We start from the raw sequence: 26694 nt of genomic DNA, 5'->3' as shown, positions 1-26694 counted from the left end.
AGCCAGCCAGCCAGCCAGCCAGCCAGCCAGCCAGCCAGCCAGCCAGCCAGCCCGCATTCGCCAATCTAATAACCAGTTTTTTCCTTCGGAAAACCTGGTTAAAAATGGTATGTAAACAGTTATTCAGTCCCACCAATCAGCTTCATTCATAACAATGAACTTGTTAATGGCATACAGTAAGGAAGGGCTAGTAACGACAGTGACCAATAACACAAAAAAAATTAACCTGATAATAAAAGACTAGTGAATTTACATGTGCTAAACATGGTCTACCTCTTGCAAGTTACTCTCAAGGGTTTTCCCATTTTTCCCACCGCAATTTATCGCGGAAATGTACTAAAAACAAACTGGGTATTTACTGACACAATTTTGTTAATTTTGTTTAATCATAAATTAATAAATTGAAGTGCTGATGAAATAGTCATTTTTCTTCAACACACAATTTCGAGCTGACGAAAATAAATGGTTTCACAGTTTTTGTGAAATAAACAACATAAACAATTTTTAAAACATCTATAACTTCAAAATAGTAATAACTTAGTGAAATAAGAATATTAAGCGAGTAATTCTTCTAAAAGACTTAGACATGCGCTAGAACTAGGGGCTAGCTCTGTGAAAAGTGTCCTTTTTTATGGCAAACTGTCAATTGGGAATTTTAACCAGTAATTATGTTAAAATATAGATGTTTTGAGATTAGAAATGGAACTGAATAATCAGCCCTAATTTTCAATATAAATAAAACTGTATGGTCTCACCTGAGGCTGAAGAAGGTGAGATGACATGCTTGCCTCGCTGATATTGCTGAGGGCCGAGTTTGAGTTCTACCTAATGTCGGGTTGAGAGTCAAAGGGCATACTGGACCAAACAACAAAACTGCTAGCCTTGCTGATATTGCTGAGGGCCGGTTTGAGTTCTACCTTATGTCGGGTTGAGAGTCAAAGGGCATACTTGACCACACAACAAAACTGCTGTCATTTTTCAAGCTTTATCTAGTGTCTATTCAATGCGAGGCCGTTTTGTCTTGGAGTGTGAAGTACTTGTAACAACCCTGATGGATGCACCTTAAGCACCTTGTTAATGATGATGGGCAGAATTTGCGCCTGAACCACACTCAATGTATTCATCATGCTATGAGTGTTCATAACAAAGTTTTTTTGTCAGCAACTGCGTAAAAAGCACGTTCGTTTTGAACATTTTGGACGCATTAGAGGACAAATCAGGATGGTCCATTATGCTTCTACTATTGAAATCAGAAGTAGCCCCTGTGGATAGCTAATGCTTCCAATTTTCACTCTTTAACTGTTTCTTGATTTTCTCCCATATTACTGCTGTTGCTCTGTTAGTCCCACAAAGCATGTAACAAGGTTTCCAACTTTTTATTTTTCGGCTCTGGAGCTTAACAAACTACTCAGGCTCGAGTGCTGATCGATCGACACAGAGACGGCAGATGTTGACAACAGCTTGTGAAAACTCAACTTGCTCAGACATTCCAGCAGAATGGTATTGTTCAAAGAAGCTTTGAGGCAGGAGGTCAAAGGGGTGGAGCGATGGGTCATGGGAGGGGAAGGGTTGTCCTGGACTGAGGCTCCTGGGGGTCCGACTGGTGCTGTTGCCACGTCAACTCGATAACAATGCTCATGCTCACCTGAAATCAACAGCACCATGTGTGATATGAAACATTAACAAAAAAGTTCATAGAACACTCTATAACAAACTATGCCTCTTTATTGGAAAGGATGTGAAGGTTTTCAACAGATACATTTCATTCTCATCAATTTTTAATCAGGCATTGCATTGGTTCCTTGCCCAAAAAAGCATGACAATTTGTTCAATCCAATCATTTCGTATTAAAACATTAAAAGTGTTGGTCAATGTTATATTAACCTGTAAATTCATAATAACGATTTTTTCCACAACTTGAAAAGATGTCATTTCGAAAACTAATATGCAGCTCATATTAATTGTTGTCGTCTCAAATAAGCATGTCAAGTCCACTTAAGCTAATCAGGTAGGACACTTTCCCACTAGACTGGAGTTTTATAAAAAGGACAATTCCTTTCAACGAAAAATACCTTTGAAGAGGAAAGTGTTGTCCCTATTAGTCTGTGCACTTTGCAGACGAATATGGAATAACAATTCGAGTACATGCATTAAGCCCCAATTTCCCACAGCACGACTCATTTATTTGTGTTTGCCAGTTCTGTCCTGCATAACAACACAAATATTATGGAAAATGTAATGTTTTCTAATGGTACTTATTCAATTAATCACTAAGCTTTTAAAATGCCCCAAAGGTGTTTTATTTTAGATACATGTTTCAATAGACAAACATTTAAAAGTAAATCAACAAACAGTGGCAGACATAATTAGAAGGCAACTAAAAGGCAACAACTCACTGCTTGTGCAGATCTACAGTTATATCCCTTGTTAGTGTCAGCTTCATAAACTTAATAGCAACAAGGGCAACAACTCACTGCTTGTGCAGATCTACAGTTATATCCCTTGTTAGTGTCAGCTTCATAAACTTAATAACAACAAGGGCAACAACTCATTGTTGGTGCAGATCAAAAGTTCTCTCCCTTGTTAATGTCAGCTAAATTAATTAAACAGTAACTTCAGGTAAACAACTCAATGCTGTTGCAGATCTTCAGTTCTCTCCCTTCCAAGTGTCAGCTAAAATGTCTTTCATGATGTGATCTTAAGACATGGAACGACCGCATCATCCCCCCTCATCACTGGACTGTGATACGGCTGAGCCTTTTCATCAGACAGTCATCTTCTGTGCTGAGCAGTTGCTGTAATGTGGAGGAAACCAATATGAAAAATATGTTTTTGTCACTGTGACCTTGACCTTTGACCTAGTGTTTGTAATGCTTTATTTTATTCATTTTTTCGTTTCTTAGTCAGGTGTATTCCTTAGTTTTAATACAATCTTAATATTTATTGCTGAATATTATAATTAGTAAAAAATTGCCATTCTACTAATCTGTGAACAAGTCCTAATACATGAATAGGTTCTCTTCATACATTTTTTATTGTACATACATTATTGCATTTTTTTCAAATAAATTTCGACTTAAGAACTCGAGCCTTGTTCTGGGAAAATTGGGCTTAATTCATGTGCATAAAGTGTCGTCCCATATAAGCCTGTGCTGTCCTCACAGGCTAACCTGGGACGACAATTTCAGCTAAGATTTGATTTTTGTTAAGAAGAAATTTCCTTTAAACAAAAATTCCTCAAAAGCAGAAAATATTGTCCCTGAATTAATTTGAATGCATTAAGCCCCCTTTTCACAGAACAATGCTTAATTTGAATTCCATTTTGAAATTCTCCGTTACTCAGGTTTGGAAAGCCCCGATCTGAAGAAGGGTTTGCGTTATGGATTCTCAAGTAAAATAAGTCATTTTACCTTTTGTGAAATCGTATCAGTATTGTCCAATTCATCATTATTATTTTTAATACGGAGGTACACAGTCAAATCATTATTTTTATTGGGACATTATTGTGTATTGATTGTAAGGCTTTACAGATCCACAAATTTAACACAAACACACTGACACAAATTCCTCATTTATTTGTCCAAACTGAGCAATCCACGCTTAACTACTGTGTCCACGAAAGTCTTTTCAACCAGGGAATTTCATGCAGACAAATATGAATGGTTTACAGTTTACAAACAATTAAAAAGGATAGTTTACCTTATGTAAATTCATACTGTTCTTTTCCACCTCATCTGTTTTGCATTCATAATACATAGGAAATAAACAAGCATGCCTTTTCCTTGTACATTTATGGGCAAGTGAAACGGACCCATACGAATAGCGTTTTTCTTTTTTTAATAAGTGCCTTATGATTAATATATCTCAATTATATTTCAATTAAATCTAGAAAAGTATATTACTATCATACAGTGATTTTATTTTCATAATTTGAAGTATTAGAAAGAGTTATATTATATTAGTTTTGCTGAAATCAATGAACTTTTCGCACAAAAAATGTCAAAATCGCATTTTTTTCCCAAAGTAGCCAAGAAAAGGCCTTTCAATTAAAACATCTATTTTACCTTCTGCGTACTCAGGTCATTCTTGTCCACCACATCCTCATCATTGTTGTCCTGACTCAGCAGCCACTGGAAAAGCAGAATAGATTGATGTATTTATTGTATTTATATTTAGGACTCACACATATTTATATAAATGTAATAAAAAATAAATAACAAATGTTCAACAACATAAAATACGACAAATTAATAAATCTCACATTTAACAAGGTCTGTTGTTCGTAAAACATGCATGCCCCGATATGGGCTGTCAGTTGCGGTGGCAGCCATCATGGGAATACATTTTTTGGCACTGTAACATTTAACCTAGTGACCTGAAAATCAATAGGGGTCATCTGCAAGTCATGATCAATGTACCTATGAAAATTCATGATCCTAGGCGTTAGCTTTCTTGAGTTATCATCCGGAAACCATTTTACTTTGTCAAGTCACCTTGACCTTTGACCTAGTGACCTGAAACTCAATAGGGGTCATCTGCGAGTCATGATCAATGTACCTATGAAGTGTCATGATCCTAGGCATAAGCGTTCTTGAGTTATCATCCGGAAACCATTTTTCTAAGTTGAGTCACCGTGACCTTGACCTTTGACCTAGTGACCTGAAAATCAATAGGGGTCATCTGCAAGTCATGATCAATGTACCTATCAAGTTTCATGATCCTAGACCTAAGCGTTCTTGAGTTATCATCCGGAAACCATCTGGTGGACGGACGGACATACGGACATATGTGCAAAACAATGTACCCCCTCTTCTTCGAAAGGGGGCATAAAAAGTGTTACCTATCTGTAAATATTGCGAAAAGTATTAATATATACTACTCGAAAGATTACTTAAACAATTTCATATTTTATAAATGAAAGTATTCATCCATTTACATTTCTTACATGGCATGGTATTTATAGAAATGAAAGTCTAAAAATAGCCCTAGTTGCTATGTACATGTGCATCTATATGTTAAAATTTCATGTGAAATGCTTTGTTTTTTCATGGAAAGTTTACAAGAACTAAAATTTAGGACCATAATGACAAAAACGTTATGACAACATAACATAATATGCATTACATCTTATGTTCCAACAAAAACCCTGTACATTGCATAATCAGATAACAATATGTGCACATAAATTATTTGTATCTTTAACTACACACACAATGTTGTATTGTAACATCACACACTACTATGTTCATATGCTTAACAACACATTGTCATTGAAATACTAATCACTAATTACAACAACTAATACATACATGTACACACTATTCCACTTTGAACACCAGGATGTTGTTGTCCTCCCACAGTCCCACAATGATGGATGATGTGGTGCTGCTGTAGCAGACTGACTCTGGGTACCACACTCCATGCCTCTCAGTAGCCAGAGTAGCCAGCTTACTCTTCCCCTCCCAGCCCACCTGTAGTACAGTGTTGGACCATTGTCCACAGACCAGCACCTGGCCTGCAGGGGTCACATGTAGACCAAGTGGGCCACGTAGTGCTGGGTCTGAGTATGTAGCCAGGAGTGTGCCATCCCCGGCCAGGGTGAGAAGCTTGTCATGGTACCTGCCGGTGATGTACAGCCTGTCTCCTGTGGGACTCACAGCACACTTGTCTACTGCAAAACAGAGTAACATCAAGATATTGAATTACTGTTAATGTTAAATAATCTTATTAAACATACTGCAGTGATATTGTATTACGCATATGTTGTTATAAAGAGGCCTTTACACATTTGAAATATATGCATACATTTCAATGATTCAATAGTTAAGCGTGACAATTAACTTAAGTAGCAGAGCTATTGTGTTAACGTTTGACATGTTGAAATGCGACTGGTGAGTTAGATATAAATTGAAGCAAAACAATTACACAGATGGAAACAATTACACATACAAAAACAATTGCACAGTTCAATCAACATGTTTTATGTTACTATGTGCAGCATGAATAGATTTCCCACACATAAATACATGTGATAACTTTGTACTGAAATGAGTGAAATTGACCAAAGCAGACATTATTCATGTGCCGTGTTACATCGTTGTTTGTGTTCTTCAAGTGTTTATAACAAGAAAAATAATATTCAAAACAATAGTTATTGAAACTTTTCTAGCTAGTTTGTTACCAAACCAATTTGAACAGCAAAATGTTTAAATTACTGTACTACTATAATTACAAAATAATTAATACATACATTTGAACGCTTCATAAAAGAATACAACCATAAGAGTACCTTTGTTATATGGTGTTATGAAATTGTTCAATCTATCAAACATATTGTACATGTACAATCATTAAACAGCCATGAAATTAAGACAGGGTCAGAAAGTGTCTCTTTCCCAGGAACACAGTTTCTATTTATAGACATGCCATGTAGTGATAGTCAAAATACTTCATTACTCATGTTTATATATCAATAGTTCTGAATCTTGTTTTGGCTACAATGTACTGTACATGTAGTATTCAAAGGGCACATATGAATTATATGACAAAATTTTTATAATACATCAGCGGGTTTTCTGCTATGACATCTGAATTTTATTTTATTTTCATCTCACAAAGTATATAACTATAATTTATATGATTTAAAAAAAAAAGATAAAGGCCTTATGGGTCAATATCTGTTGATTAAAAAAATAAATCCCAATTCGGTTCATTTAGTCAATAAAAATTCCCAAATTTGTCATTGTATGGATTTAAAATAACACAATTTGACTAGACTCCTTTGTCCACAATGGCTAGACAAATCCCTGTACATAATACACATGTTATCAGGATGGATTCACCAGGATTCTTACCTGTATAATTAGCTGATCTATCTTGGTAGAGTCTGCAGATCAGTTTGCCATTCAGCGTGTATTTGTACAGTTGTTGACCAGAGGTGACAAAAAGGTCTCCATTTTGATGGGTAATACCTCTACATTCATGTTGTAACTGAAACTTCCTGCCAGGAACAAGCTTTCCCTGGTTGACAGTGATAAACTGGACCTCATGTATCTTGCTATCATGGTCATTCACAGTCACTGCAACCTCACTGGGTGTGATCAAACAAATGTCAACTGGCCCAGCATTCACATCCCAGTGACTCACCACCTGGTACTGCTGGTTCAGCAGCTTGACATTCTTATTTTCCCAGTCTACAACCAGTACCTGTCCATCGGGAAGAACACATATGCCTGAGATATAGCATTTATAGCCTGAATCACTTGGTATTCTCACATTGTACTCAGACTTCCCCTGGACCTTAAACACCTTGCCTGACTTTCCAAGCAGAGTCAATGCCTGCTGTATTATATGCTTACATTTTATGCTGGCTATAAGGCAGAGCTCCTTATTATCTCCAATTTTCTGAACGATTTCAAGAAATTGCAACAAGTCATTGTGAAGACTGGTGCATTTATGAATAGAACTTGTAATTGACCCTTTTATGCTTATAACTTCATCTTTCATCTTATTTAGTTCCTTCACAGTAATATTATCAAATTCATTCAAGATAGAAAGAACACTCCAACACATTTCCTCTTTTAAATTTTTGTTTGATGTACCCACAGAACTATTACAACACTTATCTATATTAGTATTTAAATTGCCATGCAATTGTTCTATCATGACTGCCCCATGTTCCTTGTATGTTCTCTGCAATGACTGAACACTGGCCTCCTGATTTATCTGTAGGCTTTTGATTCCCCCCATGACAGTTTCCAGCTCCTCTGACAGTCCCTGTAGGTCTGTGGGCTGGGAGTTGGTCAGCTCCGAAATTGGGGTCATTTTACTGCACTTGCTGAAATAAATAATTAATAAATGTACATACCAAGGAATAGTCAGTAAAATAATGTAATGCTTCAAACAAGTACATGTATACAGTGTCAAATAACAAGAGCTGTCAGAGGACAGCGCGTTTGACTATTCGAGTGCTTGACAATATAAAATAAGCCATCATGGGGAAATTGTTCATAATCAATAATTTATAAGATGAACTTTCAAAAATAAAAAAATAAAAAAAAGGAAAAAAACATTATTTTTTTTTTTTGGGGGGGGATTGAGATAGGGTATAATGTGGGGTGTGGTCATTTATTAGACAATCTTTCAAAAATAAAAAAGGGGGTTGGGGGGGTAGGGGGGGGTAGGGGGTGAGAGTATAATGTGGGGTGGGGTAATTTATTAGATGATGTTTAAAAAAAAATGGGGGGAGGTTGGGGAGGGGAAAGGGATTCTCAGGGGGAGGGGTGTGGGGAATTGTTTGGATGGAATCCATTGTGGTATTCCAAGTGTTGTTTTGTCAAAGTAATAATAAAATGTGATCATAAATAAAGAAGTTATGGCAAATTAAGCAAAATTTTCAATTATCTAAGTGTAAAAGGGGCCATAATTATATAAAAATGCTTGATAAAGTGGTCTGCTCTTGTTTATAGGTTGGGGTCATGTTGGTAAACAAGTATGCAACATATAAAAGCAATATGTCAAAGGATATAGGAAATATTTGGGGTAGTACGCAAACTTGAACATATATTTATAAATAATATGCATATTCTAAGTATAAAAGGGGCAACAATTATGTAACAAGAGCACCGCCTTGCGGGTGCAGACCGCTCATCTATTTTCTTTTTAAAGTTGAAGGGACTCTCATTTTCAATCACAAAGGAGGGAGGGGTGGAGTGAAGAGCGGTGCATTGTGTGGGGGTGTGGACATTTATTACATTTTCTTCCAAAAAATGCGAAAAAAAGGAAAAAAAAAATCGGGGGTGGGGGGGGTGGGGGGGGGGTGGGGGGGGGTGGGGGGGATTCTTGGGTGCGATGGTTGGACGGTATTTCAAACATAAAATAATAAAAATAAATATTTGTGTTTTTTAACCGTTTCATAAAAAAAATTTGGGGGGGGGGGGGGGTGAGGTGGGGGGTATAGTGTGAGGGTGTGGTGGTAATTTGTGAGATGATCTTAAAAAAAAAAAAAAAAAAAAAAATGGGGGGGGGGGGGGATTCGGGTGGGGGGAGGGGGGGGTGGGGGGGGGGGATTCTTGGGTGCGATGGTTGGACGGTATTTCAAACATAAAATAATCAAAATAAATAGTTTTGTTTTTTAACCGTTTTAAAAAAAAATTGGGGAGGGGGTGGGGTGGGGGGGGGGGTATAGTGTGAGGGTGTGGTGGTCATTTGTGAGATGACCTTAAAAAAAAAAAAAAAAAAAAAAAAAAAAAAAAATAGGGGGGGGGGGGGGGTTGGGGGGGGGGGGCACGGGCTATGGTTTGGGTGGAGTCTATTGTGGTATGTCAGGTAAGAGTAGTTTTGTCAAAGTATCAATCAAATCTAATCATAAATAAAGAAGTTATGGCAATTTAAGAGAAATTTAATAATTTGACCTTGAGAGTCAAGGTCATTCAAAGGTCAAGGTAAAATTCAACTTGCCAGGTACAGTAACCTCATGATAGCATGAAAGTATTTGAAGTTTGAAAGCAATAGCCTTGATACTTAAGAAGTAAAGTGGATCGAAACACAAAATTTAACCATATATTCAAAGTAACTAAGTCAAAAAAGGGCCATAATTCCGTAAAAATGACATCCAGAGTTATGCAACTTGTCCTTTTACTGTACCCTTATGATAGTTTGCGAGTGTTCCAAGTATGAAAGCAATATCTATGATACTTTAGGGGTAAAGTGGACCAAAACACAAAACTTAACCAAACTTTCAATTTTCTAAGTATAAAGGGCCCATAATTCCGTCCAAATGCCAGTCAGAGTTACATAACTTTGCCTGCACAGTCCCCTTACGGTAGTTAGTATGTGTTGCAAGTATGAAAGCAATAGCTTTGATACTTAAGGAATAAAATGGACCTTAACACAAAACTTAACCAAAATTTTCAATTTTCTAAGTATAAAAAGGGCACATAATTCTGTCAAAATGCACGCCAGAGTTATCTAACTTTGCCTGCCCAGTCCCCTAATGATAGTAAGTAAGTGTACCAAGTTTGAATGCAATAGCATTGATACTTTCTGAAAAAAGTGGACCTAAACGCAAAACTTAACCAAAATTTTCAATTTTCTAAGTATAAAAAGGGCACATAATTCAGTCAAAATGCACGCCAGAGTTATCTAACTTTGCCTGCCCAGTCCCCTCATGATAGTAAGTAAGTGTACCAAGTTTGAATGCAATAGCATTGATACTTTCTGAGAAAAGTGGACCTAAACGCAAAACTTAACCGGACGCCGACGCCGACGCCGACGCAGACGCCGACGCCGACGCCGACGCCGACGCCAAGGTGATGACAATAGCTCATAATTTTTTTTCAAAAAATAGATGAGCTAAAAATGCTTGATACAGTGGTCTGCTCTTGTTTATAGCTTGGGGTGATGTTGGTAAACAAGTATGCAAACAAGGGCTGTTTGTAAAACATGCATGCCCCCCATATGGGCTCTCTGTTGTAGTGACAGCCATTGTGTGAATATGTTTTTTGTCACTGTGACCTTGACCTTTGACCTAGTGACCTGAAAATCTATAGGGGTCATCTGCAAGTCATGATCAATGTACCTATGAAGTTTCATGATCCTAGCCATAAGTGTTCTTGAGTTATCATCCGGACACCATTTTACTATTTCGGGTCACCGTGACCTTGACCTTTGACCTAGTGACCTGAAAATCAATAGGGGTCATCTGCGAGTCATGATCAATCTACCTATCATGTTTCATGATCCTAGGAATAAGCGTTCTTCAGTTATCATCCGGAAACCATTTTACTATTTCGTGTCATCTTGACCTTGACCTTTGACCTTGTGACCTGAAAATCAATAGGGGTCATCTGCGAGTCATGATCAATCTACCTATCAAGTTTCATGATCCTAGGCCTAAGCGTTCTTGAGTTATCATCCTGAAACCATTTTACTATTTCGGGTCACCGTGGCCTTGACCTTTGACCTAGTGACCTCAAAATCAATAGAGGTCATCTGCGAGTTTTATCAATGTACCTATGAAGTTTCATGATCCTAGGCCCAACGTTCTTGAGTTATCGTCTGACAACCACCTGGTGGACGGACCGACAGACCGACAGACCGACATGAGCAAAGCAATATACCCCCTCTTCTTCGAAGGGGGGCATAAATATGAAAGCAATATGTCAAGGGACATTAAAATTATTCGGGGTAGTACACAAACTTTAACATTTGCTGCATATTATAAGTGGAAAAGGGGCCATAATTATGACAAAATGCTTGATAGAGTTGTCTGCTCTTGTTTATAGGTTGGGGTCATGATGATTTACAAGTATGCAATATGAAAGCAATATGTCATAAGGCACAATGAAAATATTTGGGGTAGTACAAAACTTTAACATTTGCACGCTAACGCTAACGCAGATGCTAATGCCGACGCCAAGGCCAGGGTGAGTATGATAGCTCCACTATATATTTTATATATAATAGTCGAGCTCAACACAATCATGGAAAATAAATGAATGCTTTTTTCATTGGCTTAATAGCTAGGGGTATATAGATTTGCACTCTTCCATCCATACGTGTGACTTTTCTGTCGTATATAACTCAATACGTATTCCTGAATTTTACGAGTACAGTAACCAGGCATGTGAGCTTGCGCACCTCTATATTTTCGTTCTGTTTTTTATTTCATTATCCGCACGCTTTTTGAAAAGCATGGGGATGTTGTGGTTTTCTCCACCATCCATCTGTCTGTCCCTCCTGGCCAATATCTCCTCCTACACTTAAGCACTAGAACCTTGAAACTAACACACATGGTAGCTATGAGCATATGTGCGACCCTGCACTATTTGGAATTTTGATCTGACCCATGGGTCAAAAGTTATGGGGGTTTGGGCGGTCGGGTTAGAGATTTTCACTCATTTTGTACGTTATTTTACATTAACTTATTCATTTCTGCACCTATTTACTTCAAATTGATACTGAACCTCTCTTTTCACAATACGGTCAATCTCAACTAATTGCATGGCCCCATTAACAACTCTGGGGCGCCCTGCCAACATAGACCACAGCCACGCCAAATTGCCTTTTACTATAATTTCTTCATTTCTACACTGATTCACTTCAAATTGAAACTGAAATTCTCTTATGACAATACGGTCAATCTCAACTATGCATGACAATACAGTCAATCTCAACTATGCATGGCCCCATTACCAACCCTGAGACGCCCCACCCACATTGGCCACACCCACCCAAAATTGCCTTTAACTATAACTTCTTCATTTCTACACCGATTTACTTCTTATTCATACTGAACTATTCTTATGACAAAACGGTCAATCTCAACTATGCATAGCCCCATTACCAACCCTGGGGCGCCACCCACATAGGCCACACCCACCCAAAATTGCCTTTTACTTAACTTCTTCATTTCTACACCGATTCACTTCTAATTGATACTGAACTTCTCTTATGACAATACGGTCAATCTCAACTATGCATGACCCCATTACCAACCCTGGGGCACCCCTGGGTCAAACATGCTGCTTGGGGATACACGTCGGCCTCTGCTGCGCCATTTCTAGTTATAATTGTAGCAAAGTCTAATTTTTATAAAAAAATTACATTTTAAAATATGTGTCGATTGTAAAATAAACAGTATTGCTACTAGAGGACTGACAATTTACATCAATATTTATCGTCATGTAATTTTGCCCACGTGCATGTCCCTTAAACCAAACAATCATATCTTTTTCAATTGTGATAAGCGTAACTAAAAAGGATTGATGATACATGGATACGTCTACAGTAACATATTAATCGTCAGGGAAACTCGTGCAACTCTGTATGTTTGTTCGTAATTTTTGACACTTTTGGGACAAATTCAGGATTGCAGAGGTATTCATGTACTAAGAAAACATATCTTGTTGTTTACATTGTTTTCACTTTTGATATTGTAAACCTTGACAAAACTATGCATAATAATGCAAGAAAAGATCATTAATGTTTTTCCGCCCCACAAAACAGGCATGACTTCCAGATTTTTTTTAATTGGCCAGCAATAAAAATCATATATATTATTGTTTAATAAACCGGCTGGGACTGTTTTTTGCAAGCACCTGTCTAAAATGTTTTAAAATTCAATCAGTGAATGCATTTAATGATGGCAGTACTGTAATATATCTGTACAATGCCTTATGTTACTACATAGTTTTATCATACAGTACAGCCAAAGCGGCACAAACATAATCCGCGGCTACGCCACGGCCAGATTATTAGTATGCGGCGGCCGAATCGTGTGTTGACGCGGCGTATCGCCGTGGCACTCGGCATCGATACGCGCAACGACACCGAGTCTGTAGTTAACCTCGCGTACTTTCCCGGAGTAAATCCGCCGCATACGTACGCGGCGGTTCGAGTGAAAAGATATCCACCTACATGTACATACATGTATGTGTAGCGTAGTATTAATTTACGCGCAACTGTTAATGTTTCTTTCGATTATCATTATTAAATTCGTAATCCGAAACACACTTCCGAATTTTAATGCTAACGCGACATTTGGCAAATTCTAGCGTCAAATAAACAGTGCTAAAATATCCTTTTTTTCATAAAAAGCGCGCGAAAATTATGCAGACATGTAGAACGTCGTTTGGAAAGTTTGGGTGTATTTTGTGTTGTATAAATACATGAACATCACGTCAGGCGTAAATCGCATGTTCAGTGGGGAAAAAACCGCCCTGATTAGACGTTATTTCATCATCTCTATAAATAGTAAATAATGCCAAAATGTATTTGATACTAAAGGAAATATCGAGAATGTCTGTTTATCGTAAATATTTACCAGCATTTGCTTCAAAACTGGCATATACGGGATTATCGGGTAATTAGAAGCGATATTAAATATATAATATGAACAAAATAAAACGTGTTTATATACGCATATTCAAACAATAGTTGTAATAAGCTGATTATTAACAAAACAACAAATACGTCGTCACCGTCTTGATTATTGATGTGGCTTCAAGCTGCTAATTTTCTCAGCTTAAATAGAATAGCAAATTCAACATGCAATGAAATTATAAATCCACCATATGCAGGAGCCTTGACCACTTGTATGTGCGAAAAACATAATTACGTGACCTTGTTTATGTGAGAAAAACATACACTACGGGCGGGAAACAAACTTAATTGGCCAGACACATTAACTATGCTTACATGCATATGCTAATACAATCTGCGCACAATAAATGTATTATGATTTTAAGTATTATTATAATTGTTCTTTTAAAATTTGTGAACTACATGTAACTAATAATTTTTAAAAGATTTTTTATTTCATGATGCGCATCGACTCGGCATCATGTCGCGGATCGCGGCATGCCTCGGCGGACAGATGCGAAGTTTCGCGGCGAAATGCAACTTGCCGCATACTGACGCGGCTTCAACGACTGATGCGGCATCGACTCGTTTCACCTTGCCGCAGCGTATCGCGAAATACGTTTGTTCCGCTTTGGCTGTACTGTAATTGAAAATCTGCTTACAAGATTGTTATTATGTGTATTAAATGTTCAAAACCTGACTACTACATATACACCATTATAATTTCATGTTAAAAGGTTGAACTATTATCAAGATGGATTGGCCTCTTAATCTTCCTCGATGTAACCATAACACAATTTGCATGGCTGTAGGTCAAAGCATTCCCTAGATATTGTCTAGAAACAATTGGTCTACGGCCAAACCGACAAACGGACCAAAGGACAGATGCAAAGCAAAATAAGCCCGAATCTTAGAAGAGGTCCTCTATTTCTAAATAAAGTCTCTTAAATGAACAATCTAGCCTGTGATGAGTGGCTTATGAAATGCAACCTGGTCTACTATCTCACAATATGTTTTGTTGTTATTTAACCTATTGTGATTATTTTGCTTTTGTTGTTGTCACTTGATCTATTCGTGGACAAGAAAAGACGCCATTGTCAAATATTTTAAAGCAGAATCCAAGAGATTGGTCTACTGTTTATTCATGCGTGATATTGACATTTCATACAGTATCAAGCCTAGAGTCAATGATATTTTAAAAATTGGGAAATAAGAATAGAATTATATTTTGCAATTTACTTTATACTACACACAATGAGAAAAAGTGTTCTGCGGTCAGAGGCATATGCCCCCCCCCCCCAAACAGGGCTTTTAACTAGTGATCCCAATTTCAATAGGGTTCATCTACTGTCCAAGGCCAATGAGCATCTGAAGTATCAAACAGATCAGTCAATTCATTGATGAGTTATTGATCAGAAACAATTTTCACACTTATTGTTACAGTGACCTTAACATTTGACCTAGCGACCCCAATTTTTACAAGGGTCATCTACTGTCCTAGGCCAATGCGCAAGGGTAGTAAAAAGCCAATCGGTCCATTCGTTGACGAATTATTGATCAAAAACGCTTTTCCCACTTATTGTGCCGGTGACCATGTCCTTTGACCTAGTGACCCCAATTTCGAGAGGGGTCATCTACAGTCCAAGGATATTTCACATGACAAGTATCAAGCAAATCAGTGAATAAGCTGACAAGTCATTGATTAAAAAACTATTTCACACTTACTGTGTAACTTATTTCAATTGGGTTCATCAGCCTACTGTCCAAGAAAAATGTTCATGAAAAGTATCAAATAGGATAGTGACCTTGACCATTGACCTAGTAACCTCAATTTAGATCTGGGTCATCTACTGTCCAAGGCCAATGCACATATGAAGTATCAAGCTAATCAGTCAATTCGTTGACGAGTTATTGATTGGATACCACTTAATGTGATAGTGACCTTGAAATTTGAAGAAGTGGCCTCAATTTTAATAGATGTCATTTACTGTTCAAGGCCAATGCAAATGTGAAAAATCAAGCCAATTGGTCAATTTGTTGACGAATTATTGATCGGAAACGATTTTCACACTTAGTGTGATAGTGACTATGACCTTTGACCTAGTGATTACAATTTCAATAGGGATCATATACTGTCCAAGGCCAATGCAGAAGTGATGTACATGTATCAAGCCAATCGGTTAATTTGTTGACGAGTTATTGATCGGAAACGATTTTCACACTAAGTGTGATAGTCACCTCGACCTTAAAGCCTTGACCAAAACCTTTCAGGTCACCTTGACCTTAGCTCTTAAAACCTTGAATAGACTGATTTGACTCTACCCAATGTTCTTGTTCATTATTTGTCCTTTTTTATAATAGTATTTTATTTGTTAAACAGAGAATTGTTAAAATGCTTAATTACAACTTTAAAATATCTGTTTTGTACAATTGTTAAGTGTAAAATGTTGTATGTTCCGATTCTACAAATGCACAGTACGCATGTGTAGAATTGCACTTTGTTATTGAAGTAAATTTACCGTTTGCTAAACTTCCACAGGTTTAAATGTTTAAATACACACATGTAACTTCATAAACTACAGATCTGAAAATGAAGATATCGCATATATAAAGTCTACATGTAAATATACCTAATATTGTAAATCATAATAATGAATAAAAGATAGTAGATCTATCTGAAAGTAGTCGATGAAAAACTACATTAGCATCTTGAATATTTTTAAAGTTGTACGATCCATATCAGTAATCTGCTACAAGTCAGCATATAACATGTTTACACTATACCATTGTACAGAACACAAGTCGACGAATCACAATTCAACATTTTACAACGCATTGTCATACAACGATGCAACTGGTGTTAGGGTACAAATTGTCGTTAGTAGTAGCCTCCCTTCTATTATTGTGGACGATTCTAGATTAAGGTAAGGATTTATTAAAATATATCTTTATCATTATTGTTATATTCATGGAAGCAGATGGGTGTTTCACGCATTGGATTACTCAATAAGTGGTTCTCAACCACCTGCGTGCTGTAAACAATTTACTTTGTAACACAATGTAAATAAACAATGCATCAGCAATTTCATATTTTTTTTCATTACCATTTTAGGTTTAAACATCTGATTTAACATGGAAGTCTGACCCCATTATCTATTGAACACAGACCGGACTCAGCATGGTTACGTTTAACTAATTTGTGGTGGATTTATATATATTTTCAGCATCTAACCGAGTTCAAAAGTGTTCTCTCTGATCAAAGACGTACAATTTAGACTTGGCTTTCCTCTTGCATGAGAGTACAAGGAAGCACAGGACAGCGATTTTGTGTTGAACATTACTTCAAAGAGGAATCCTGTATTGATCCCCTTATTAATGTTTTTTTTTTAAATAAGACTGTTTGGCATCTGTGTGATATTTTGTTATAATTATAATGATTTGTAATGGTTAGATTATGGTCAATTATTCGAGGTAGATTGTGAAACAAGTTCATTCCTGGAATCCATCACCACGGGGGTCTTATTTCTTTTTTGAGAAGAAGCCAGTAACACTGTATTATGTGAATTCGGAATAAGACATCAAACTGGAAATGGATATCAGTTTGGTGATTTTCTCAAACAAAACTATTCATTTCATGATCTACATTTATTTTTGTAATATATTATCTATAATTTAAGCTTAATAAGCAATTTTCCATGACTTTTTCATTAATAGTGATTGTATTTTTATCATTTAAAGTGTATTTTTAAACCGTGTCCATGCGCGGCATGGACACAGTTTCATTTCATGAGAATTTTTTTTTAAATTAATAAAAAATCCAGTTTTGAAGTTAAATCAATTTAAATGATGCTATTATATATGCAAGTATCTGTTTTAATTATAATTTGTCAAACTAGATAAATACAACATATAAAACTGCAAATTATGCACTTTTGATAAAACACAATTTATTCCCAAATTGATGTCTTATTCCCAATTCACATAATACAGTGTTCAGTGCTTTCCTGCATAGTGGTGAGTAGTGCTGCAACAATACGCCAAAAAACGTATTGCTATATATTGTCTGTTCAAAAACCCGTATTGCAATATATTGCTAACTTGTACCAGAATTATAAATCGCCAGCTAATCACCAAAAAACAACTTAATTACACGAACACAACCTTTGTATTGTATGTTTAGGTTCTAGTTATATCCTATTGGCAATTCTTTTTCCCTTGGAATTGTCTATACAGTACAACTCGGCGTTCGTTTCGTCTGCCATTTTGAGAACTATTATGAAAGCCGACAAGACGTTAAGAAGAATAATAACCCAAAAGAGAATTGTGGATGTTAAAAGCCGGTTGTTTAACTTATCAGAATGCAGTTACGTAATGTTATTTTGATCATTATTACTTCTGTTTATAATAACATCAAGTTACAATTTTATTATGTAATTCATTTTTTTTTCGTATTTCCATAAGCTTCATCTTAAATTTAACAGTATGACATGCAAAAGCAGATCTTGCGGACTCCCATGTAACAACGCTACTCCGTATATTAGACTTTTTAGAATGCTATTTTTACGTAACAATTTATTTTAACTAAACACCATTTTGTTTAGTTTACCTTGATATCATTATTTCGGATGGGTTTTCTGGACAAAATGTGATGAATTTTTGCAGAATTTTCGTACCGGTATGATGAAAATTGTATCACAATACAATATGCGGATTGCGATATATACCGATATACCGGTATATTGTTGCAGCACTAGTGGTGAGCGTTAACCTCAGGTAGCCACTCGCCCACTGGTACCGTTTTTATACGTCTTTGGTAGGATGCGGCAAGGGATTGAACCCACAACCTCATGCACTTGAGGCGAACGCTCGACTACCACTGAGCTGTCGAGGCAGTTTTAAACTGTGGTTGCTTTGTTATAACAATTGTTATCAATATGACACATACTAGACATGTATATTACCTCAAAATTACCTTAATATTGTTTCAGATCGAAGCTATCCCCTACAAATCAATGCTCCAGAATGGATCCTGGATGTGTAGAAACTTTTAGAAATAGACTGAATAGGGTTATCGGTTTGCTGGAATCCTGTACATATCAATCTTTGCATGATCTAAGACATGAACTTGAATGCATAGCCTCTGCAGCTGCACGTTTACAATCAAATAGTACTGCAGCCAGTGTTGAATATGATTTATTGACAAGATTTGTGGGTTTTGTTGTACAATCATGAGATTGTAAAAGGCACAGACAATTTTAAGCTCAAGTCTGTAAAACAACATGATGATAGCATCGTGCATAAAAGGTACATTGAGATAGGAGAGGTGAAATCACAACCATCCTGTAAGAGTAAGGCTGCTGAAGCTTTAAGAACATTGCATGAAAGTCAGCACAACAGTCTGGCTATCAAATTTTGCACTGCCCATGCACTGGCCAAAACCCACATGAGTTTTAGAACATACAGTACCATATGTGTGTTAGAAGAGGCTAAGGGGTTGGATGTTGGTGTGAACTATCGTAATGACAAAGCTGTTGCTTCTTTTACAAAAGCTTTTGCAACTGTTGTGCAAAGAACAACTGTAGAAAAATTGAAGAATACACAGTTCTGTAGTTTCACAATTGATGGTTCAACTGATTTCACGGGAGATGATCTTGAAAACATCTACATTCGAACTGTTCACTCCGGACGTGTTGAGGACACGTTCTTGCACATAGGTTGTGCTGAATCTGGCTCCAGCAAAAACATACATGAGCATGTCAAGGAAGTGTTTGCAAAACTTCACATTACAGATGAAATGCAGTCAAAACTCGTCGGTTTCACTGCAGATGGAGCAGCAAATATGCAGGGTATAAATAAAATTCTTATGTAAAGCTTATAATAAATCTTATTAAATATATTGCACTTTGCCTCTGAGTCTTTAACAAATACATTTTATATTGCACATATTTGAAAAAAATCTTAAATAAATACACAACTCTGAAATAAATACATTGCAGAAGCTAAAAAAATGTTACAACAAAAATAGTTGGTAAATCCTTCTTTAAATCTGAGCAAAAACATGATGAGTAACAAACAAATATATTATGCAATTTTGAATGAATAATCGCTTAAAGGGGCTATGGCTTGTTGAAGCGTCCCAAAGGGGCAGTCAATAACAAAATCTGAAAAAAAAAGTTATATATTTACACATTAAAATACTATATATGAAAGGAAAGGTATTTACGCTGTCTCGTGCAAATAACTCTTGAATGACTATTAAGTCATGAGTTCCATACCTCAGCCGACATTTTTCAAACATGTTCATTATTTGTGTTCATCAATTGTATGTTCTTGTCTTTTATTTATTTGGTTTATTCATTGAATATGTATTCCCACATTAAATTAAAATTGTAATCTACGTGTTTGTTACCATAGAGTATTAGACTAGTTTCTTTAAAATAATTCATTTATATTTCAAATTTCAGGTCACAAGACTGGACTTGCAACACTGTTGAAAGCAGAATGGCCACACCTAGTAGCTACACACTGTCTAGCGCACAGACTCGAACTGGCATTCAAAGATGCCGTAAAACTGACAAACATAAACATGTATGAAAACAGTATGACTCTACTTATTGGACTGTATTATTTGTACCACAAGTCCCCTAAACAGAAGAAAGCGCTTCAGCGAGCATTCGTCATGATGGACTTCAAGGCATCTATAATGCCTACACGCATCGGTTGGACCAGATGGTTGCCACACTTGGACCGTTCACTGTCAGCCTTCGTTAAAGGCTACAGAGTGCTAGTGTACCAGCTACAGACGTCATCCCATGACAATGCCAAGGCAGAGGGGTTTGCCAAGCTGGCTACAGATGGCTTTTTGATCCTTTACTTGCTACAGCTCAAGGTAATTTAAAATGATAACAGTTTTTTTTCTAGTTTGATATTAATTTAAATGTATTTATAACAATAATTGCTATCTAATTATATTTGCTTATTTTATTATTGATATTCATTTATTAATTTCATAAACGAAAATTTAACAAAATATAATATTTGACTTGCTTTTAAATACCGGCTTTTGGATATTACATGTACAACGGAATTCTTTCCTATTTAAATGCTGTCATTATTAAATTATTTTCATTTTATTAAGGCTGTGGTTTCAATGTTGATGAGACTGTCAAAGTATCTACAGAAGCAGGAGGTTTCCTTGGCTGATGCTTACTCTAGGGTAGCTGTAACCATGAAAGGCCTTGTGACCTTGAAGTCGTAAGTATGTTAAAATATATAGTGCCAACACGTTTTAATAATACATGTAGTTAAAAAGTTTCAGGGAGTCAGAGTGCTTAATAGCTGACGTTGAGCAAGTCCTCTCTGACAAAGCTTATGATGGCATTGAGGTGACATTTAGGGGTCAGAGACCACAACCTGTGCTTGAAAAAAATGTTGACTCTGTCATAGGCAAAATTGAGGAACGCTTTCCGCAGAAGGACCCAGTCATTGAAGCTACCAAAATAACTGGACTGAACAATTGGCCTTAAGACCAATCAATGAAACGTATAACACAGTTATGCAGGCATTTCCATGTGCGCTTTAAGCACCAGGGCACCCCTGTGCCTTAGTACTATTCAATTTATTCAATGTTTACACCAATTTGTATAGCTATAATCTTTCAACAGGGGAAAGATGAGCACTGATACATTAAATGATTTGGTCGCCATCAACCTTGAGGCCCCCAGCTTGGCCCAATTCAACCCAGATGATGCCATAATGGAGTGGATGGTTTGTTCCCTTTACTTCTATTACCTATTTATTTTAACTATAAACATATTTGTTGGTGCATATGATATCGTGCAGTATATCATATTACAGTTGTTTTATTTACTCTTTTAGGGTATTGATTTTACTTCACTTCACAAGCACATGGTATATTGATTAATAATTGCAGCATATATGTTGACTTTCAATTTTTGGCAGACAAGCAGCACTGGTAGACGTTTGGGGTATTCTCGAAAGAGGAAGGTACCAGAGGATGAGTCACAGGTCACAGACATGACAGCACCAGGTCCATCAACCAGTGATGAAGGAGAAGCTACTTCTGTAAGACAGAGTTTAATAAGCTATGCTTTAAAACACAGCATAAGAAAAAAGTCAACATGTATGATAAACGTATGCCATCTATGCCTTCACGTGTCAAGTAATCTTATGGAAAATAATGATCAGGCTTGTTTTACAGGATATGGTTTCTGACAAAGAGGATCTCCAGGATTGCAGTGATGATGAGATGAACGAAGAAGTCGTTTATCACATGTTAAAGAGTTTTGATTAATATACCATTAAAGGACATACTTACCTCGACTTGTTATATGGTGTTGCAATTGTTTTTGCAATAGGCTTTACAGTTAACGCTGATACAATTTTACTTTTTGTAAGATTATCTGCTATTGAATGATGAAACCCATTAGCAGGGTGTATATTTTAAAAAATTACTTTGGGCTAGTAATTTTGCTGCTGGGCTACTTGTCTTCCCTGAGAAAACATAAAAGTTACAAATAGTCAAATAAATTATGTCTTTCTATAAAGAGAGTGTAAAGTTTTATTTCAATTAACGGCATGACCATACTTTCTTATATTTAAGTATGTATGGTTGGAAAGATGAGGTCATAACACATTTAAAATCCTGTATGTGTTTTATCTCAAAATATTTATCTTTTGGTCATATTCTGTCTTTTATAGGGTAAGCTCAGTATAAATGTAGCATCATGTCAGTGTAGGTCATGTCAGATGTTAAAGGACCCAAGAAAATGGCTTATTTATATGATATTTTCTCGACCCCTTAAATGTCTACGTTGGATGTGGTTTCTCAGTCTTTGGGAATATGTGAGCCTGTGGGTCCAAAAGGGGAATTTCTTGTCAGCCAAGGTTTAGCGATCATCAGTTTGCATCATATACTATTTTTCTGCAATAGATGATCAACTGCTCCAATTGAGCTGACAATTGTTTGTTTGTTGGGTTTGAATGAAATGAATCATGTTATCAAACATTTATGGGCCCTTAATTTTACATGTACTGACCGCATACACCACAATCAAATCAGAGCTTAATTGTAAAATCACAGTACAAAGACTTTTCATACCTAACTAAGCTGATAAATTCAATCCCATATTGTAGTTATCTTAGTTTGAGATAAATATTTAACGTCAACAATCTGAACTAATATGTTTCTATGATTATGAGGACGATAACCCAAAATGTCCTGTGGATGTTCTAACAATTAACCTGTTAATTCATGTCAGGCCGTTTTACCATGAGATCATTTATAAAGGTTAAGTTAATGTAAGATAATTCAAATAGTATCAGACTTTATCAATTGGTTTTCCATTAATAGAACTTGGGGTGATTAAACTATTTGTACTTTGCCCTTACATATGATACACAGATAAAGGTTGCACAATATTTGTACAAAAAGCAGTTAATATTATTGTACATGTGTATCAAAGCTTTGGGTTGATTTGTATGACACACTGGGCACACTGACCCCTATACTAAAACAGAACACACTTAGTAATTCTTACAAATTCAATCATATCGTCAAAATATTGACTGAAACATGACCGTAATATTTTTTGCTCACATTCATGAATACCAGTTAACATACTATTATGTTTGTTTTATGTTTTGCTGAATAAAACACACTGCATTTATCATTTAACAATACTTTGTGGTGAAAATTGTAATGCAATTTCATTGACAGGAATGTATGTGTGAATAACGACTTAGCTAAATGAAGTCCCGTACGTGAGCATACGATTATGAAGTTAAGGTCTGTAATGTTTGAATTGAAATCCAGTTTCGTACATCATGTTGTTCTGAAGGGTGATTATAAAGGACACGGGCTAATCCCGGCTGCGAAAGCTTGTCAGAAAATGTATTTATTTAATTTTTTTAGAGGACAAAGTCACCTTGACCTTTGACCTAGTGACCCAAAATGGGTGTGGCATGTAGAACGCATCAAGGTACATCTTCATATGATTTTTTTCAAAGTTGAAGGTGGAAGCACTGTGATGTTAGAGGCAAAGTTAAAGTTATATATAGAGGTCTCAGTGACCTTTACCTTTGACCATATATAGTGACCCAAAAATGGATGTGGCGTTTAGAAGTCGTCAAGGTGCATGTACATATGAAGTTTCAAAGTTAAAGGTGGTAACACTATGATATCAATGGCAAAGTTAAAGTTTTATATTAGAGGTCACAGGGACCTTGACCTTTGTCCTATAGTGACCCAAAAATGAGTGTAGCGTGTAGAAGTCATCAAGGTGCATGATGAAGTTTCAAAGTTGTAGGTGGAAGCACTATGTTGGTAGCGGCAAAGTTAAAGTTTTATATTAGAGGTCACAGTGTGGCGTGTAGAACTCATCAAGGTGCATGTACATATGAAGTTGTAGGTGGAAGCACTTTAATTTAAGAGCTTATGTTAAGGTTTAAGCACGACGTCCAGATGGCGGACGACGAGGAGGCTATGACAATACCTTTTCTCCGAAAATAGCCGAGCTAAAAAATGTTGGGGGGGGGGGGTGTCGGGGGTTGAGAGGTTATGGTGTGGGAGTGTTGTCATTTATTAGATGATTTTTCAAAATATAACAAAACAAGGAACAAAATTGTCACAAAACCAGGTTTTCATTGTGAAAAAAAAATCTGATAAAGGGAGAAAACTCAAACTGAACTTTTGAAATGAACAAACAAAATTAACCCCCTTTGAAAGTTTGTTTAAAAAAAAATTATATTTTTAGTCGTGGCGACCTTGACATTGGAGATATTGACGTGATTCTTTTGTGCGACACACCGTCCCATGATGGTGAACAAATGTGCCAAATGATTTTAAAATCTCACAATGAATGACATATTTATGGCCAGAACAAGCTCATTTATGGCCATTTTTTACCTTTGAACTCAAAGTGTGACCTTGACCTTGGAGATATCGACGTAATTATTTCGCGCGACACACCGTCCAATGATGATGAACAAATGTGCCAAATGATTTTAAAATCTGACAATGAACGACATAGTTTTGGCCCAGACAAGCTTGTTCCGCCAGCCCGCCCGCCAGCCAGCCCGCCAACCAGCCCGCCCGCCAGCCAGCCAGCCAGCCCGCCCGCATTCGCCAATCTAATAACCAGTTTTTTCCTTCGGAAAACCTGGTTAAAAAGGAAAAAATTGGGGGACCAGATTATTAGTACGCGGCGGCCGAATCGTGTGTTCACGCGGCGTGTCGCCCTGGCACACGGCATCGATCCGCGCAACGACGCCGAGTCTGTATTAACCCCGCGTACTTTCGCGGAGTAAATCCGTCGCATACGACGCGGCGGATCGAGTGAAAAGATATCCACCTGCATGAACACACATGTATGTTTAGCGTAGAATTAATTACGCGCAACTGTTAATGTTTCGTTCGATTATTATCATTATATTTGTAATCAGAAACACACTTCCGAATTTTAAGGCTAACGCGTCCTTTGGCAAAGTCTAGCGTCAAATAAACAGTGCTAAAATATCCTTTGTTTCATAAAAAGTGCGCGAAAATTATGCAGACATGTAGACTGTCGTTTGGAAAGTTTGGATGTATTTTGTGTTGTATAAATACATGAACATCACGTCAGGCGTAAATCGCGTTTTCAGTGGGAAAAATAACGACCCGATTAGACGTTATTTCATCATCTCTATAAATAGTAATAAATGCCAAAATGTATTTGATACCGAGAATGTTTGTGTATTGTAAATATTTACCAGCATTTGCTTTTAAACTTGAATATACGGGATTATCGGGTAATTAGTAGCTATATTAACTGTATAATATGAACAAAATAAAACGTGTTTATATACGCATATTCACACAATAGTTATAATAAGCTGATAATTAACAAAACAACAAATACGTCGTCACCGTCTTGATTATTGATGTGGCTTCAAACTGCTAATTTTCTCAGCTTAAATATAATAGCAAAATCAACATGCAATTAATTTATAAATCCACCATATAATAATGCTGGAGCCTAGACCACTTGTTTGTGCGAATACATAATTAGGTGACCTTGTTTATGTGTGAAATACATACACTACGGGCAGGAAACAAACTTATTGGCCAGACACATTAACTATGCTTACATGTATATGTAACTTCATGTAACTAATAATTTTAAAAAGATTTTTTATTTCATGATGTGCATCGACTCGGCATCATGTCGCGGATAGCGGCATGCCTTGGCGGACAGATGCGAAGTTTCGCGGCAAAATGCGACTTGCCGCTGCATACTGACGCGGCTTCAACGACTGACGCGGCATCGACTCGTTTCACCTTGCCGCCGCGGATCGCGAAATACGTTTGTTCCGCTTTGGCTGTACTGTATGTCAGGTAAGTGTAGTTTTGTCATGGTATGAATCAAGGCTGATCATAAATAACAAAAGTATGGTAATTTTAGCAAAATTTAATACATAAACCTTGAGAGTCAATGTCATTCAAAGGTCAAGGTCAAATTAAATTTGCCAGGTACAGAACCCTCATGATATTAAGAAAGTACTTGAAGTTTGAAAGCAAAAGCCTTGATGCTTGAGAAGTAAAGTGGATCTAAACTCAAAATTTAACCAAATATTCAAAGTTACTAAGTCAAAAAAGGGCAATAATTATGTCAAAATGCCTGTCAGAGTTACATAACTTTGCCTGCACATTCCGCTTATGATAGTTAGTAAGTGTTGCAAGTATGAAAGCAATAGCTTTGATTCTTTAGGCATAAAGTGGACCTAAACACAAAACTAAACCAAATTTTCAATTATGTAAGTATAAAAGGGGTC

General features: G+C 36.6%; 2 protein-coding genes across 33 annotated transcripts in view; one reads left to right on the top strand and one right to left on the bottom strand.

The window, feature by feature from the left end:
- The window catches only part of LOC127863446 (uncharacterized), a 453451-nt gene that overhangs the window by 359802 nt on the left and 66955 nt on the right, over positions 1–26694 (bottom strand). For 26 of the 32 annotated variants that reach the window (XM_052403181.1, XM_052403188.1, XM_052403144.1 and 23 more), the window contains 5 exons: positions 6855–7837; positions 5310–5671; positions 4065–4130; positions 2397–2795; positions 756–1645 (listed from right to left, as the gene is read on the bottom strand). In XM_052403181.1, coding sequence (XP_052259141.1) covers positions 5319–5671; positions 6855–7824 — 1323 coding nt within the window. In that variant the 5' untranslated portion in view covers positions 7825–7837 and the 3' untranslated portion in view covers positions 756–1645; positions 2397–2795; positions 4065–4130; positions 5310–5318. Of the gene's footprint in view, positions 1–755; positions 1646–2072; positions 2796–4064; positions 4131–4261; positions 4376–4557; positions 4615–5309; positions 5672–6854; positions 7838–26694 lie in introns of those variants that run through there. The other 6 variants (XM_052403039.1, XM_052403080.1, XM_052403019.1 and 3 more) reach the window with 6 other exon arrangements.
- Positions 18672–22190, top strand: LOC127863618 (zinc finger protein 862-like). The gene is made up of 6 exons (XM_052403241.1): positions 18672–19709; positions 20328–20752; positions 21002–21117; positions 21528–21630; positions 21826–21948; positions 22085–22190. The coding sequence occupies exons 1-6, from the start codon at positions 19307–19309 to the stop codon at positions 22175–22177; spliced, it is 1263 nt and encodes a 420-aa protein (XP_052259201.1). The 5' UTR covers positions 18672–19306; the 3' UTR covers positions 22178–22190.

This window comes from Dreissena polymorpha, chromosome 1 (genome assembly GCF_020536995.1).
Source record: "Dreissena polymorpha isolate Duluth1 chromosome 1, UMN_Dpol_1.0, whole genome shotgun sequence".
Classification (NCBI taxonomy): Eukaryota; Metazoa; Mollusca; class Bivalvia; order Myida; family Dreissenidae; genus Dreissena; species Dreissena polymorpha.
Note: the sequence above shows the minus strand (reverse complement) of the source record. Positions and strands in the feature narration are given on the sequence as shown.